The sequence below is a fragment of the Poecilia reticulata genome, chromosome 12 (genome assembly GCF_904066995.2).
Source record: "Poecilia reticulata chromosome 12, P_reticulata-male-v2, whole genome shotgun sequence".
Classification (NCBI taxonomy): domain Eukaryota; kingdom Metazoa; phylum Chordata; class Actinopteri; order Cyprinodontiformes; family Poeciliidae; genus Poecilia; species Poecilia reticulata.
Genome location: NC_088841.1, coordinates 16,746,302 through 16,761,438, shown reverse-complemented (window position 1 = coordinate 16,761,438; position 15,137 = coordinate 16,746,302). Strand labels below are relative to the sequence as shown.

The following is a 15,137-nucleotide window of genomic DNA, read 5'->3' as shown; positions in this document are numbered from 1 at the left end:
GCCATCTACTGGATACTAATATCTATACCTTAAATTCTCATAATGATCCCAGTATTATTTAAAAAACTGTTAAATAGCATTTCCCCTCAATGCTATTTAACTGATCAACATTCTCAAATTTCAATTCCCTATTAAAACCTAATTCCGTTTTAATGGGCGCTTTCTTTTTTTATTTACAATTTTGACTTCCAAAGATTCACTTTGTAATGGTCTCGCTATCGTGTCTTATACCAAAACTATCAGTCAAACTCCTTTCACACGAGTCAGGATTAATTAGTTCTTCCTTTATTTCCATGTAGAATGGAGTTAAACTGTCAAAACACAAACAACTCAGGATGAACTCAGAGCAGCTTACAGATTAAGTGTTTTACATTCAGTTACACACATTAGAAGTACAACTGATACAACAGCTACCTCAGAATGCTATGAGCGGCAATGCTACGTAACGACCTGAGAAATCTTAGCAGCCTGTTAGTTAGCAATGACGTAGCACATAATCAAATCGCCCGCAGTTATTTCCAAAGCTAATTCAATAAACAAGTTACTTATTTTATCATATGTTAACATAAAGGCTCATTTTGAAGTATAAGCTGCTACTTACAGGCATTGCTTCGAAGAACTCGACCGGAATGCGGCGTTCATAACAGACACGTGTGTCCATCTGCTCTACCGCTACCAACCGTACTGATTACGTAACATAAAAGTCGAACAGTTCCCTAAAAGTCCAACAGATGGCAGCAATGCGCCATGCAAAACAAAACACCCTCAGTTTACAGGACACACTTCCTGCTAAAGAGCCCCCTGGTGGTTGAAGAAAAATCTACATATAAACCGGAAAATACAATATATGAAAAAAAAAATCTGAATGCTTTCTGGTATTGTTCAGGGGGCCGGACCAAATGTGGAGGCGGGCCGGATCCAGTCCGCGGGCCGTAGTTTGGGGACCACTGTTTTACACGTTTCCCCACTCAGTTCCCCATTTAGAACTGTCTGTCTGTCCGTCCGTCGTTCATCCCCCATTTATTGATTTTTGAAAAATTATTTCTATTGACACATTTCAGGTTTTTAAATCTTAATTGTTTTTCTGCTTCACATAGTTAAAATATTAAGCAGTGGTGAGTAAATGCTACAAAATGTTATGCTGATGGTTAATTGACGCTTTGAACGACGCGGTGGTTACATTCTATTCTATTCTATTCATATAAAGAACGTGTTGCCATTTATCCTACCTTGTGTCCTGGATACTTTTAGCAGCAGTCTTTCTTCTCTCTTCTAATTGGCTGAAGACCTCGTGACGTAACATCTCCGGCAGCCTGAGCGGTGCTGATGTGGCGGCGTGGGGGCCGAAGATGATCGTGTGTGTCTGCATCTACATGCCGGACCGGTTTCATGTGGGTCTCCAACACAGTTAGCGTAGATAGATTTTAAAAGTGGAAGCACTATTTTTTTTATTATTAAGAAACTATACAGTTTTGTGTGAACCTGGAAGAGAAACAAGCTTGTAAAATGTTTTCATGAGGAATCAGCAATTGGAAGGCGCTCATCTACTGTGACTGACGGCCGTTTTCAAGTAGGTTTTTTCTTTTTTGCTAATGCATTGGTGTATAAGTGCTGCTATCTGCTTCTTCTTGTCAAAATCATTTTGTTTTCTAATGCTAGTAAATTGTTGTGCATCCGAGCTGCTTCAGATATGATGCTGCTGCCATGGATGCTTTGGTTATGCATGTGTGCACAGACGCTCTTTTATCTATCATGGTGCCCTACTTATAAAACCCTGGTGGAAAACAAACACAACTTATTTTAAGTGTTGGCTTTTCAAATCAGGGCAGAATAACGGCGGAATATACCTTTTATGATAAACGCCTCATGTTTGCAGAGTGTCATATTTCAGTAAAACTCAAGAAAAAATACCAAAAGGAAGCTCATCCTTGGTGCATTTAAAGGAATTATGTGTCTTAGCTCTTATAATCTATCTCAAAGATACTCATGTGTGTGATCAACCGCAAGTGGAAGTTACTATTACAATTAGCCATTTTGAAGCATTTTGCTGTATATTAAGACAGTTATAATTACATCAGGTGTTAGAGAAGCAGCTGGTCTGCAGGAGTGAGAAAATGTAATTGGTGCACAGAATTTTCCAGTTTTAAAATTAACGGTTATTTCCTAGTGAAGAACAATAAGGCAGTTCTGTTTCAGAAAACAAGTTAAATGTGCTAGTTAATTATACAAAAAAGGTTAAATAAAGGTGTATAATGAAAATAATTAAGGTCTAGATGTCAAACCTGGCTAAAATATCCTTGCAACTAAGGCAGGACATTTTAGAGTGAGCTGGGCATTAAAAATCCAAGTAAACCTTTATAACTCCAAAATTGTTTTAAGGAAAAGTGGATATATCCTGAACGATCACGAAGCCAAAGAGATCACTGAGGAATGTTGTGACTAAAGCACTCCAAATTAAAAATCATTAGGTGTGCTATGTTTTTCAATCATCACTTCTTAATTTAGACATTTGGGTAGTGTAATCGCTTTTAATGTTTTGGTGGAGAAAATTGATTAAAAATGCACACTTCCTCTTAATTATGAACTTATGTGAGTGATTTTTAAACGTAATTCTGAAAGCTAACATGCCTTGATGCACAGTAAAAGAAATAATACATGGTTGTGAAAATGTACAGATACAAGACAAAGTAAAAAAAAAATACAGTTAGAAATCTAAAAAAGTCTACATATCCAGATAACTTCTTTTAGATAGCTTTTAGTAAAAGTCATGGGAAACAATTCACATTTCTTCTTTAGCGAATATTACTAAACAAAGTTTTATGAAGAACAAGGAACATGTCACTATTCCCACACTGAAACACGGTGGCGGCATCATCATAAATTATTCATACTTACGGAAAATCCTGGTGGAAAATCTTTTAGATGCTGCAAAAGACTTCAGCCTGGGGAGCTTACCTTCAAAGTCTAACACTATCATTTGTGATTATAATATGACAAAATGTTCAAGAAACATTTTTACAAAGTAACGTAGAAGTTACTTTCCCCTACCCGTCAGGCAAACATCCCTTCAGACAATTAATTGCTCTAAAGTCCGCTTTTATCCTCTTCAATATTAGACAGTAAATTCAAACCATTTTGAGTTGGGATGAAATTGTCTCATTAGAGGCTGAAATCAGAGATAACGAGCCACATTATGATCACAGCGGGCTTCGGCCTCTGCTTCCATTTAACTGACTCCAGTCATTGTAAAGGGCTGGCATGAAGCGACAGACATCCAGAGTCCAGTTAATCGCAGCCATCTCTGTGCTGCAACCCGATGAAGGCGGGACTGATCCACTTGGATCCAGAAATTCTCCAGTCCTCCTCGGTGGCTGGCCTACTTCTTTCTAATTGAATCAAACTCTACTGCAAATCAGCAGGGATACGATAAATCCGTCTATTTTTTTACATAACAAACATGTATGAGCAAATGTAGATTATCTTAAAAAGAAGCAGAGGTTGGTAGTAACCACTTACACTTAATTGAGTAAAAGAAAAAGTATTTTTAATAGTAGTTTTACTGCATAAGACTTTTTACTTCAGTAAACAATTGCAGCAAACAATAAATTGGCGCTGGAAGTACTCTATCCTGATCTAACATAAAAACACATTATCTACTGTAAGTATAAATTTCATAAGTTATAAATTACTTGTAAAAGTATCTTCTGCTTAAAATATGTTGATTTGTAATTATGTCATTTGTGGGGGTTTTTTTGTTTTAGTTTTTAAAAATACTATAATTTGCACGTAACTTAAGTTTTTTTTGTCTTATGACATTTTTAACTTAATATTTAGTCTCTAGAATTAGGCACAACCTTGCAAACACAAATCTTTTTTTCCTCACGTCTTTGATTATCAGCATCACATTCCTGCTGAGTCCCTATGGAAGCCGCAAGGCATTGTAACTAATTTGGGTCCATTTTTCTTTAATTAACAGTGACAGTGTGTAATCTGTTGTGCATTTGATTTTATATTTAATCAACTCTAGAACCTGGTAAAGAACAGTTTTTTTCTTTTCTTTTTTGTTGCGTCTTGCAACGTAAAAATTCGTAAACGGCCGACCAGATGTGAAGGTGCATTTACTTGTCAGCAGTGTCGACGGAGCATCTCTGCAGTGCAGCTGCCCTAGTTACAGAGCAGCTGACTAACTGTGTGATTGTGGTTGGTCCGAACGGAGAGGAAAAGAAAGGAGGGGTTTGTTAGTGGTCGACTGAATTATGGAGCGCTACACTCGGCTGAGGCCCAGAGGCGCAGATCACAGAGGGAGTTTGAGGTCTGGTGCAGACTGCGATAGCAGCATCCTGTAGTTCTGCTTAGTGTTCATCTCTCACTTTTTTTTCAGCCTGCTTTCTACTCCGTTTTTAATTCAGGTGCTTTGACACCTCAATCAATCAATCAATCAATCAATCAATCAATCAATCAATCAATCAATCAATCAATCAATCAATCAATCAATCAAATTTTATTTGTATAGCACATTTCAGCAGCAAGGCATTTCAAAGTGCTTTACATAATTAAAATAAAAACAGCATGTGACATTGAATAAACAGTGAGAAAGAGAAAGAGATTTAAAAAAAAAGATAAAAACACCAAACCCGAACCCCTTTAGGACTTCAGTTAAATGTCGTTTAACTGGGATTCTAACCCTCAGGGACTTTAGTCAAAAACACAGTTTGACAAGGACTCCAACCTCTAGGTTTTTAGTTGAAACGCCGTCAACTGGGACTCTAAACCCCATAGAACTTTAATTAAACGTCGTTTAACTGGGACGTTTTCCGGGGGGCTTTACATCATTAAAACGTAGAAAAGAAATTAAAAACATTAAAGACATAAAAACATGGAAGACATCAAAACCCGCACTCTAACCCTAAATCCCAAAGATCACAGACCAACGTCACAGATCTGAGGTTTGGGAGGAAAAAAAACAATCCTAGCAGCTTCACAAGGATTATTTTCCTTCTGATCTCAATCACAAATGAAAATTTAAAAAGCTGATCCAAAGATTTTGGTTTTTGTTCTAATCGAGATGCAAACAACCAGTACAAGCTATTTAAAGATAACTCGTTTGGCTGAGGTTTGGGATAACCTCAGCATTTTTTTCCCCCAAATCAAAACCCTTATGTGTTTTACTTCTGCAGAATATTTTTAGGAACGTGGAGACAGCATGATCGGAGCGTCCACTCTACCGGGTCACGCTTTGCTAGCGTGCCACTTCCCAGTGGTGCAGCTTCCCACCTGGCAGCTTCCGGTCCAGGCCCTGTGCAGCTCCGCCAAGAGGCCCAGCCGGCTGTGCTCGTCCGGTCTGACCCGGGCGGTGTCCCTCCCGGAGCAGGACACGCTCACTCGAGAACACTGCTTCACGGGGGAACGGAGGCCCTTTTCCAGCAGCTACAGCAGTCTCCGTGAGGATCGGGTGGAGGAAGAGGGGACCAGCGACAGCAGCGGCAGGTACGATTCCAACTCGTCGCCAGAAGAGACGGGCTCCAACAGCAAGGAGGAAAACTGCGGAGCTGCAACCACCCAGCGCTCGCACAACTCGTTCATTCCCAACCCAGATCTGGATGAGGACGAGGAGGACGAAGACAGCGATGGAGACAACCTCCACAGGTATCGCGAGGATTCCTCTTTCGTGCTGCAAGGAAACTCCAACTGGTCGCTGAGCAACGGCGGTAGCGACGCACTGCTCCATGAGGACGTGGACAGCGAATGGATGAATGAAGGATTAATGCTGGGAATGGGATGGAACCAACACTGGCTGTCTAACCAGATGGACCCGCTGCAGTCAGGATGCCGGGGTTGTGCTGTGAGCAGATCTGGCATCGCTCTTCTGTCTTGTTTGGAGCAGGACTCAGACAGACTGCGAGAGAACATTTACACGGAGCACAAATGTTCCCCGGATCTGCTGCCCAACGTTCACACAGAAGACGCGAGTGACTCCTCCTGCAACAGCTCAGACGGCGTCCTGGTTAACTTCTGTACCATCTACAACAAAAGCAACAATCCTGCCACACCACAGGATCTCAGCAGCCCTGCTGTCAACCCCTGTCGGTCATCTGAGGGGTCTGTGTTCCTCAATCTCCAGCCTGTTCCTCAACAGGCCCAGAGAGAAGAAGCTGGGCCGACACCGTCCGGCCTAGATTCAAACTGCAACCTTTACTCCCAGGAGCCGGCGGCTCCGGGTCTCTCTGCGCTGGAGGTTACAGATCTGGTTGCATGCATACGAAGTCAGGACACGCTGGCCATGGGGACAAACCAGAAGTACTACAAGCTGGTGACCTGTGACCTCTCATCCCAGTCGCCAAGCCCCGCCTGGTCTAGCCTCACCAGCTGTCTCGAAGGGCCTGGAAGAAGCGGCACCATTCTGGCCCCTCTTGACTCTAAAAAGGAAGGAGCACCCAAGGAAAACATGGAGGTCGGTGTGTAAAAAGATATTTAGATTCGAAATTCCACAGTGAAACACAGATCAACATCAAAACACTTCATTCATGTCAGATTCACGATGTGAAACTTAGCAAATACTTCATAAATATTCATTTCTAGAAGATTATAACTCGGCTAACTGTTAAACTGCACGTAAATAAAATCAAATGAAGAACATTTATTGCACTAACAAAGCAACACATTAGATGCAGTTTTGCGTTTAGGTATCTGCAGTCGCTGGGTAATGCATCATCTATGGCAACCTTGAACTGACAATAGCTAAAGCAAAAACGCTAACCTTGACAGTGAGCACTTGCTACAAAAATATTTTTAAGAAAAATTATTATTATAGAAAGGCAAACTGATGTAAAAACAGGATTCTTTGTGGAAAATATGTTGAGAATGAACACATTACGAGTATAAGGTAAAAATTAGGAAAAAAATTTACAGCAGGTAAATTGCTAAGTTATGACAGAAACCTTGCTTAGTAAATAAATACATATCCTTTCTTTAAGGCAAGCGACCACCAGGTTGCCACCACCTCCGCTGCCCCCTGCAGGAAGCAACATTTGCAGGGCACCCAGAGCTTCTCCCACATGCCTTGTTCGCTGTGCGGCAGCCAGCGTAGCCCACATAGTAGCAAATGCCAAGAAACAGGAGCTGAATCCACCCAGCCATCTGTGATTCAGGAGCGGGATTACAATGATGTCAACGCCACTGACAAGGGTAAGGAGAGAAAGTTTGATATCCTTCTTCTTTTTGAGGGAAAAAGAAATAAAAAATCCAAATTTAAAATGCTGTGTTTCGCTGATGATAACGTCTAATTTCTGTCAGGTGTTTGGTGCTGTGAAATGGGACGCTGCAGTAAGCCACGAAGGCCAACTTCTTTGCCCATCCAGCCGTTCGTTCTGCTCCCCGCAGAAAAGCCACAGTATCAGCCTCAACTGCTAGGAGGCCTGATTGAGCAGTACCTAAACCAAAAGAGCAGCAAGCCTGCTGGCTCCCCGAATGGACCCAAGTCGACGGAGAAAAGAAGCCAGTGTTTGTCCGAACTCCAGCCGTCCCCAGTGGAGCGCCTCTGCCCAATATTCTTGGAGGCAGCGTCCAGCTCTGGCACCTGTTCCACCTGCACTCCGAGTCCAAAATGTTTCAGCTGTAGACACATGTGGAGTCCAAAGTCCCAAAGAGCATCACAAGAGGCTAATCTTAAACCGATGGCAGAGTCTCAGGAAAGCTCAAGCTTAAACTCTGGCACAACGAACAATCAACCCAACGTAGTTATGATTCTCACCTGTCAGGACCGGATCACCCTGCAGCCAGAGCCAAACCAAGTTACTTTCGGATCCAAAAATACTAATGAGGATCCCAAAAAAACTGCTTTCCATTCAAAACCCTCCCACATAACACCCGGAAAACCTGACTCGAGCCTGCAAGCGTCCCTGTCGCCTCCCCAGACCTCGCAATCACAGCTGACGCTCCAGCAGCATCAGCCCCTCATTGCTGCAGCGTGCCTCTCCTCTTTAAGCACTTTCCTCTCCTCAGACCTGCATCCCAAGCAAAACGATGAGCCACAGAGGCTCAGCCCAAAGCCAGCTAAGAGTCAGCACAGCCAGTCTCTGATCCTGAACGACAGGCCGCCTGCAGACTTTTGCCTCTCGCCGGACACATCATACGAGTCGATGTCTATCAGTCATCTGCAGAGGAAAGGTGAGGGTCACCTCAGGACAGAGGCACAAAAACAAGCATCAACGATGTGTTATGGACTATTGCTAAATTTGAATCTGGAAGACATGAGAATGAACAACTATTGGTTGCAACAAAATTTGCCCAATGTTGGTATCATCTTGCCAGGGATAAGCTGCTAAAAAAAGCATAAAACCTCAGCGTGCTGCAGCAGTGCCTTCAATACCCTGAAGGGGCTTCCTCTCAAACATGACCTATTTTTAACCATCCCTGCTCAGGATTGGTTGAGCTCTCTGCTCCCCAGCCTGAGTATGTGTGTGTGAAAGAAAGAAAAAAAAAACAGAGAGACTGCAGACTCCAAGATGAAACACAAACTGATGGAGCAGTGATAAATATTTAAATCGTACCTAATCATTTTTGCCCCAGTGCCACCAAAAGCCCCACTTAATGCAAAGTTAATCAGATACATCGGATTCTTCCACAGCATTTATTCGTAGTCGGAGGCATCTGCAGCAGCAGCAAAGAGTAAGAGCGGTTGCGGCGCTGCAGGCAGCTTCAACACGCATAAAGAATTTACCGTGACATTTGCATGGGCTACTCTGCATTAGATGAAAGACGAGAGGCAGAGCGAAGCACAGAAAAGAGCAACGCTACTGAAATGGAAAACCGACTCTTCTGTGTTCAGATAGAGTTCACATTTAAAACGATTAAGAACATTATAGAATCCTAAAGGTAGTTTGTCAGGTTTAAATGCAGGGCTCCTATGCAGACTAGATAAGTCGGGAATTGGTTAAGTATTTTCCAGTCCTAGATAAATATGGAAAAGAACAAAGGAGTGAAAAAGGAATGCTGACCTTTTCAAACCTCAATTTTCACTGATTGAAAGTGGCAGTGATTGACTGTTTAAATGTTACGTCCATTTGTTTGTTTGTCCATCATCCATCTGTTTGTCTATCGTTCGTCTTCTTACTGTTTTTGCAGATTCCTCAAACTGAATTTATGAAGAAATGAAGGTAGAAAGGAAGAAAAAAAGCACCAAAATCTTTTGTTTTTCTTCTAAAATTAAGATGTAGTTACCTAAAAAATGATAGCACTCAAAGGTTTTTTTATATGTTTTAATCAATAATCGGGAAATATTTAAAAGATTTGTGTCACAACCTTGTTGGTTTTATCCCAGCAACCAGTACTGGCTTTTAGAAACGAATGGAAAAAATACTTTAAGCAGTTTTAATAAAAATGCTACCAGAAATAGCCAACTGTAAAGAAGTCTATATTTGTGTTTCTTGTACACTGTGTCCAGGTTTGCTGAGAGCTGTGAGCAGTGCAGTGGATCTGATCGTGGCTCATTTTGGAAGTAGCAGAGACCCAGAAGAAAAGGTGAGTCAGCAGAACCAAGCACCAAGAACAACACGTCCCAAGAGAAAGCATGACGCCAATAATTCAGCTCAAGAGTCAAATAACTTGTGTCAGCAGCAGGACACACATTACAGCACAGTCTGTGTCCCTTTTTTTTTTTCTTTTTTTCTGGCGGTACAGATGCGTCTGGGTAACAGCTCCTACAGTCCCACCATCGCTGGCCTCGTCCTAGAACACTTGTGTCCTGCAATTCAGAACATTTTAGAGGATGGACTGAGGGACCACAAGCTGGATTTCATCATTGGGCAGCGCCGCAATCACTCCTGGAGTGTGGTGGAGATCTCCACAAGAATGGGTATTTGCAGTTTTGCTTCCCGGTGCTTCGACTGGCCGGATACTTGTAGATGCTGAAGGGATAAATTCACAGATATTGTTGCCTCTGCTGTAGGTCCGTCCACCAAGGTCCTCCACAGCCTCGTTTCCAAAATAAAGCGGTGCTCCGATCTCACCAGCCACTGTATGAGACTGAGAGCCTTCCTCATGGGCCTTCTCAAGTAAGACCCGAAGTCACTTTCTTTCTGCTGAACCATACGAAAAGTTGAAATACAAGCTGTACTTTCTGGGGTTATTTGTTGTCTTGCAGCTTGAGAGCTTTGGAGTTCTGGCTTAGTCACCTGCAGAGTCAAAAAGGTGAGCCAATGAACTGGGACAGGCGTTGTTGTGTTAAACTGGTATTGATGAACAAGCTTTTTTTTAGTCTGTCCAAGCTTACCAATCTACAGAATCAGCTCTTCTATTTTCACCATGGGCCAGGCCAGTAAGCAGATGTCAGTCATTTGGTCAGTCTGCTCAGGTAGAGATGCTGTCCTGAGGTCACATGTGCCACAAAGTTTAGAATTTCTACAGCGAAACATAAATGCAAAAAAAAAAGATAATAAAGGAGTGATTGGAATACGTTTGCAAGATACTTTCAGATTAAGCACAAATCAATCTTGAGCTTTAAAAAAAACCTCAACATAATTGTAAGATGTTGACTACTGTAGATAAATGTGTGGTATCTGGTTGACAATCCTTGTTATTTGGGTGTTTAGAAGTAAAGCAAGACCAGACACATAAACTCTGACTCTTACTTTAAGCTTCTTTCAGACCCATTGCAATGTCTGTGGGGGTTTTTTTTCTTACAGATGTCGTTACTGCGTACTACCACACCTGGGGGTTCCTGTTTACGTCACTGAGTCGCTGTCAGCCTCTCTTCCAGGAGCTGCTTCTTCTTCTTCAGCCGCTCTCAGTGCTGCCCTTTGACCTGAATCTTCTCCTGGAGCCACGACTGTTAAGTCAAAGACAGCTGTGTTCGGAGGAGCGCGACGCTCTCCCGCCTCAGCCGTGCTCTGCCCTGCTTGTGACCAGTTGGCCAAAGCTGCAAGCCAACAGAAAGTCGGAATACTGCAGGCGAAACAGTCAATCGCACCGGAGAGAGCAGGAGTTTCTACGGTCTCAGAGTTCAAGTTGCTGCAAGCAGGATTATGGGGCCACGCAAAACAACAGGAATCCGCTTTTGGCTTCTTTGTCAAACAAGCCAGATTTTGTGCAGAGTGTAGCAAAAGCTGTGAACGACAGCCTAGATCATAAAAGTACTACTTTGTTTCAAACCCATGTGGACGGGAGGGAGAACGAGAGAGAAGTGGAAAAAGACCGCAGAGGCCAAAACGCAACAGCTTCCGTCCAGGAAGACAGTCCCTGTCAGAGCGGCCTGCGGTGGGCCAAGCTGTTTGGAGCAGCTGGTGTTTCTAGCAGAGCTGAGAAAAGGTCCCAGCCTCACACTGAAGCACAAAAACGAAGGTAATGAGAAGTAATGAACGAAAAACTAATTTTTTTAATAAGGCTGGGCAATAAATCCATTTTATGAATCAAATTTTCTGTTTCTGAGGATTTTTCATTTTTGGAAAATGTGATTTTTTATTTTTTCTAACCAATGCTGAAATGGGTTTCAGGAGTTCAGAGTGACGTCAGCCTAACCGAAGTTCACCTTCTTGTTTGACATGTGTGTTTTACAGCTTCTATTTATTCAGACACTGAATTCAAGTCAAATGCAAAGCCAGTTTTTGAAAATATTTTGTGTCCTTTGTAATTTCTTTTGAGGAAAAGAAATGGAGGGAAAAAAGGCAATTAAATTTGAAAATTGGATTTGGTCCGAGATTTTATTTTTAAGCAATATTGCCCAGCCTTAATTTTAATTTTAATTAATTTTCAACTGTATTTTTTTTTCAGTAGCTTCTGTCATTTTTCCCCCTCTGATTAACTTCCTTCTATTCTTTTCATCTCCAAATGCGCAGACGACCATCTCAGTGGCTACAGCTGGACAGAATTCAGATCGGACTTTTGGCTCAATCCATTATATCCATAAAGCTGGGACCACCTCAGACTGGCTTGGGTGCCGAAAACTAAATCATACCTATGTGACCCCTTACTCTAATGACACAAAGTGTTAAGTGCAGAACAACTTCTACAAAGCCAGATTAAACTTTTTATTCTGCAACAAAAACACTGCACCAAAAAAAGCACAAGAGCAGGAAAATTACCACAGTAATGGGAGAAGACTAAATGTTCTCCAGCAGGAATACCAACATGTCTTTCCATTAGGGATTTTATGAAAAGATTATTATTTGTAAGGATGTTTTTCTAATTGTTTTTCAGTTTAAAAGTTGGATGTTTCAAACAAAAAAATGTCAGTGTAAAATTGATGAAAATTTAATTGTGTTTTTTTTTTTAAAGTTACATTTAATCTGACAGGTTAACACGTTTTATTCCAAGCTCTCTGAATCACAGAAAATGATAAAACACACATCTGAGTATTTTCTCCTCTTTTCCTGTGCAGTTTCTGATCACAGTTTGATAAAATAAATAAAAGCAAATACAAATATTTTTCTTAATGTTATAATGAATAAGGTTCAATAATCTGGATAATCAGGATTTGGTGCCTATATATCTTTTCTTTGTAGTTGCTTGTATTTCTACAAACCACCACACAGATTAGGTTTTCATTTCTAATGTAGGTAAAGCAAACAAACTAAAATATTCATGTCAATGCCAAAAATATCAAACCCAGCAACTTTTATTCTAACCAGCTTCCTTTCCTGTTATATTCCCAGCATGAACTCACTGTAGGTGCATGACCTAAGAAACATGCAGTAGGTGCTCTTATCCTTCAGTGATCTAAAGCTTAGTTGTACATTTGGTTTTGGAAATTTTCAGTTTTTTTTTTTTTCTGTTGTTTTGCTGCTCTACAGTAAAGCCCCCTGGTGGCTGAGTCATGTATCACATGTGCGCCAGGTATGTTTTAACAGACCGCTCATAAATTTTATGAAGGGAAAAAAAATGTTTTTTGTTTTTTTTCTTTTTAACATTTGGCAAATGGAGGATTTTAACGTGAAACTTTTTTTCACATCTTTAGTGTTTTTGTTATTTCATGGTTGCTCCCTCTAATGCCCTGTGACAATCAGTCTCTCAATAAAGACCTAAAACACTTTAAACTGCAATCAGTTTTATTTTTCTAGGAGGTTGCTCATGGTGGAGAATTGTTGTGCCCTATGGGGGGGAAGCGGCAGGCTTTCATGGATCGGTGAATTTACTGAAGGTCTTTCCAAATGCGGCCTCAGTGAGCCGGCCGGCCGTACCCCCCACCATAAACTTGTATCCTGTGGGGGTTTTGGAGAAACATGCATCATGCTTTAAGCTCACCAGTAAAGTTGCGTTGGCTTCTGCATCGAGGTCTTAAAGTTAACTTTAAGACAATGATCTAGAAGGTCTTACAGTTTTGCAGCACAGACCTGGTATATGCCCCGTGAATCCCGGGATCACGCCTTTTTTGGATGAATGGAACATGGGCAGGTGGGTTGGGTCCCTTTCGTCTGCCTTCAAGCGTTTCTGTTGTTTCCCGTACTCTTGCAGTGCCTGATTGGTGGTGATGGAAAATCCTTTACCATAGAAGTTGTGGGCAAATGGCACATGTCCTGTAAACCCTGTGAAAAGACATCACTCTGAATGTAAGAGGAGAATGGCTCCTTATCTTTTGTCCAGTGAACCCCTATTGAGCAAGTTTGAAGCACCGCCCTAAACATTTTGGTTTTTAATTGGACAATGACTGTTTAGGTCAAAAGGTTGAAACTTGGATAGAATAACAGGTTCCCACAGAACAATAAACCCAAATACACATCAAAACTGAACCAAGCTCACAAATCAGACATCTGGTGTAGCCTTTCAAAAGCCCTGCAGCAAATCCTACTGATAACTGTTGAATTTGGCTTAAGAGTCAGTTTAAGTCCAGGAAACCAATTAATTGAAATGAATATATAAATTTTGCAAAGAAGAAAAGACAAATATAATGTAACAATGAGAGAAGTTTGCTGCAAAGAGAAGATAAACGGCATGGTCACCCAAATCCTGTTTTAAAACATATTGAAGTTACTTGTTATATGATTATTGCACTGTGGAAAAAAAAAAAAAAACATTAAAAATATATTTAGTTGCACAGGCCCCAAATTGATTTGATATTAATGTCTGTGAATGCTGCTTCAGATCTGCATAGCTATATGTCATTTTGAAATAAAATTTCCAACTTAATGTTTTGTAATGTGTTCAACTGAGACGTATAAACTACCTTAATGTTAAAAGATAGAAGTGTGCTAATGTGAGTTGCCTATGTTGAGAAATTATTATCTGGTTGACCAAGTTCTACCTTTAGTTATAAAATAAGTATTCATAAGTGTTAATAATAACTGTTGTTGCATTTGCCAAAATGCCCTTTTTTGTAATTATGCCTTCACTAACAGGCTGGTTTTTGGACGTCGAACAGCAGCCATCAGTGGCGCAACTGCACATTATTCAGGTGGATGCGAAAACATAGATCGTCTGATATTATCCTGGAATGAGATCAATCTAATCGAACACAAAGCAAGTAAAATAGGCTCCCCATTGTCAGCAGGAAGAATGGTAGGCCTACTCAGCAAATGCATCACAAAACTTTTCTAGAGCACAAAAGATATGTTGTGTTTTATGTTTATCTGGTCGACGGCCCTTTCTAATGCGGCCCAGGGTAACTGCCGATATGGCCCATATCAAAAACTTGAGGAGAAACTTTAAAACTTTAGATTAATATTAACAGAAATAGAAGTGGCCTTATTTACATAAAGTTCCCAGTTCTAAATGTATGTGTGTGTATAAATGTTTTTTGGGGGGGAAGTTTTTTGTTAAAGAATTGGCATTAGCCATAAAAAAGAAAGAAAGGAAACAAATCAAACTCTAAGATTGTGAAGAGCTTCTCATCTGAATAATTATAAAGCGTCATCAGATTCTTCTGTCTTCTGTACCTGGGATGAAGTACTTCTTGGGGTTATCATCTTCCATTTGGTAAGGATTTCCTGGAGGTATAAAAGGATGTAAGGACTCGAAGACAAACACCTTGTCCAATGCTGCTGTCACCGGAGATTTGGCTCTCTGGGTGAAAATCACAGGAAAATGATCAACTTACAGGACTTTTCAAATGTACTGATTTCTTTGTGCCAGGTACCACAGCACACCTTCAGGGGTCTGGTGGAGTCTATGCTTTGATTGTTGTGAGCCTTTTTGGCACCAAAAGGTAG

The 15,137-nt window shown here is 41.1% G+C and overlaps 2 protein-coding genes across 2 annotated transcripts in view; one reads left to right on the top strand and one right to left on the bottom strand.

The window, feature by feature from the left end:
* The first annotated feature begins 1,044 nt into the window (after positions 1-1,044).
* On the top strand, positions 1,045-13,028 carry LOC103473664 (AP-4 complex accessory subunit RUSC2). The gene is made up of 10 exons (XM_008424062.3): positions 1,045-1,570; positions 5,178-6,451; positions 6,975-7,185; positions 7,294-8,166; positions 9,443-9,519; positions 9,679-9,853; positions 9,947-10,052; positions 10,142-10,188; positions 10,683-11,337; positions 11,832-13,028. The coding sequence occupies exons 2-10, from the start codon at positions 5,204-5,206 to the stop codon at positions 11,941-11,943; spliced, it is 3,504 nt and encodes a 1,167-aa protein (XP_008422284.2). The 5' UTR covers positions 1,045-1,570; positions 5,178-5,203; the 3' UTR covers positions 11,944-13,028.
* Positions 13,023-15,137, bottom strand: part of cimip2b (ciliary microtubule inner protein 2B) — a 6,363-nt gene continuing 4,248 nt past the window's right edge. Inside the window, exons 4-6 of the mRNA XM_008424067.2 lie at positions 14,865-14,991; positions 13,326-13,517; positions 13,023-13,193 (exon numbers count right to left, since the gene is read on the bottom strand). Of these exons, the coding sequence (XP_008422289.1) occupies positions 13,108-13,193; positions 13,326-13,517; positions 14,865-14,991 (405 nt within the window). The 3' untranslated portion in view covers positions 13,023-13,107. The remainder of the gene's footprint in view (positions 13,194-13,325; positions 13,518-14,864; positions 14,992-15,137) is intronic.

Coding starts and splice junctions, on each gene's coding strand:
- LOC103473664 (XM_008424062.3), top strand. CDS start 5,204: ATGATCGGAGCGTCCACTCTACCGGGTCACGCTTTGCTAGCGTGCCAC. Junction 9,520..9,678: donor GCAGAGACCCAGAAGAAAAG/GTGAGTCAGCAG, acceptor CTGGCGGTACAG/ATGCGTCTGGGTAACAGCTC. Junction 9,854..9,946: donor GGAGATCTCCACAAGAATGG/GTATTTGCAGTT, acceptor CCTCTGCTGTAG/GTCCGTCCACCAAGGTCCTC.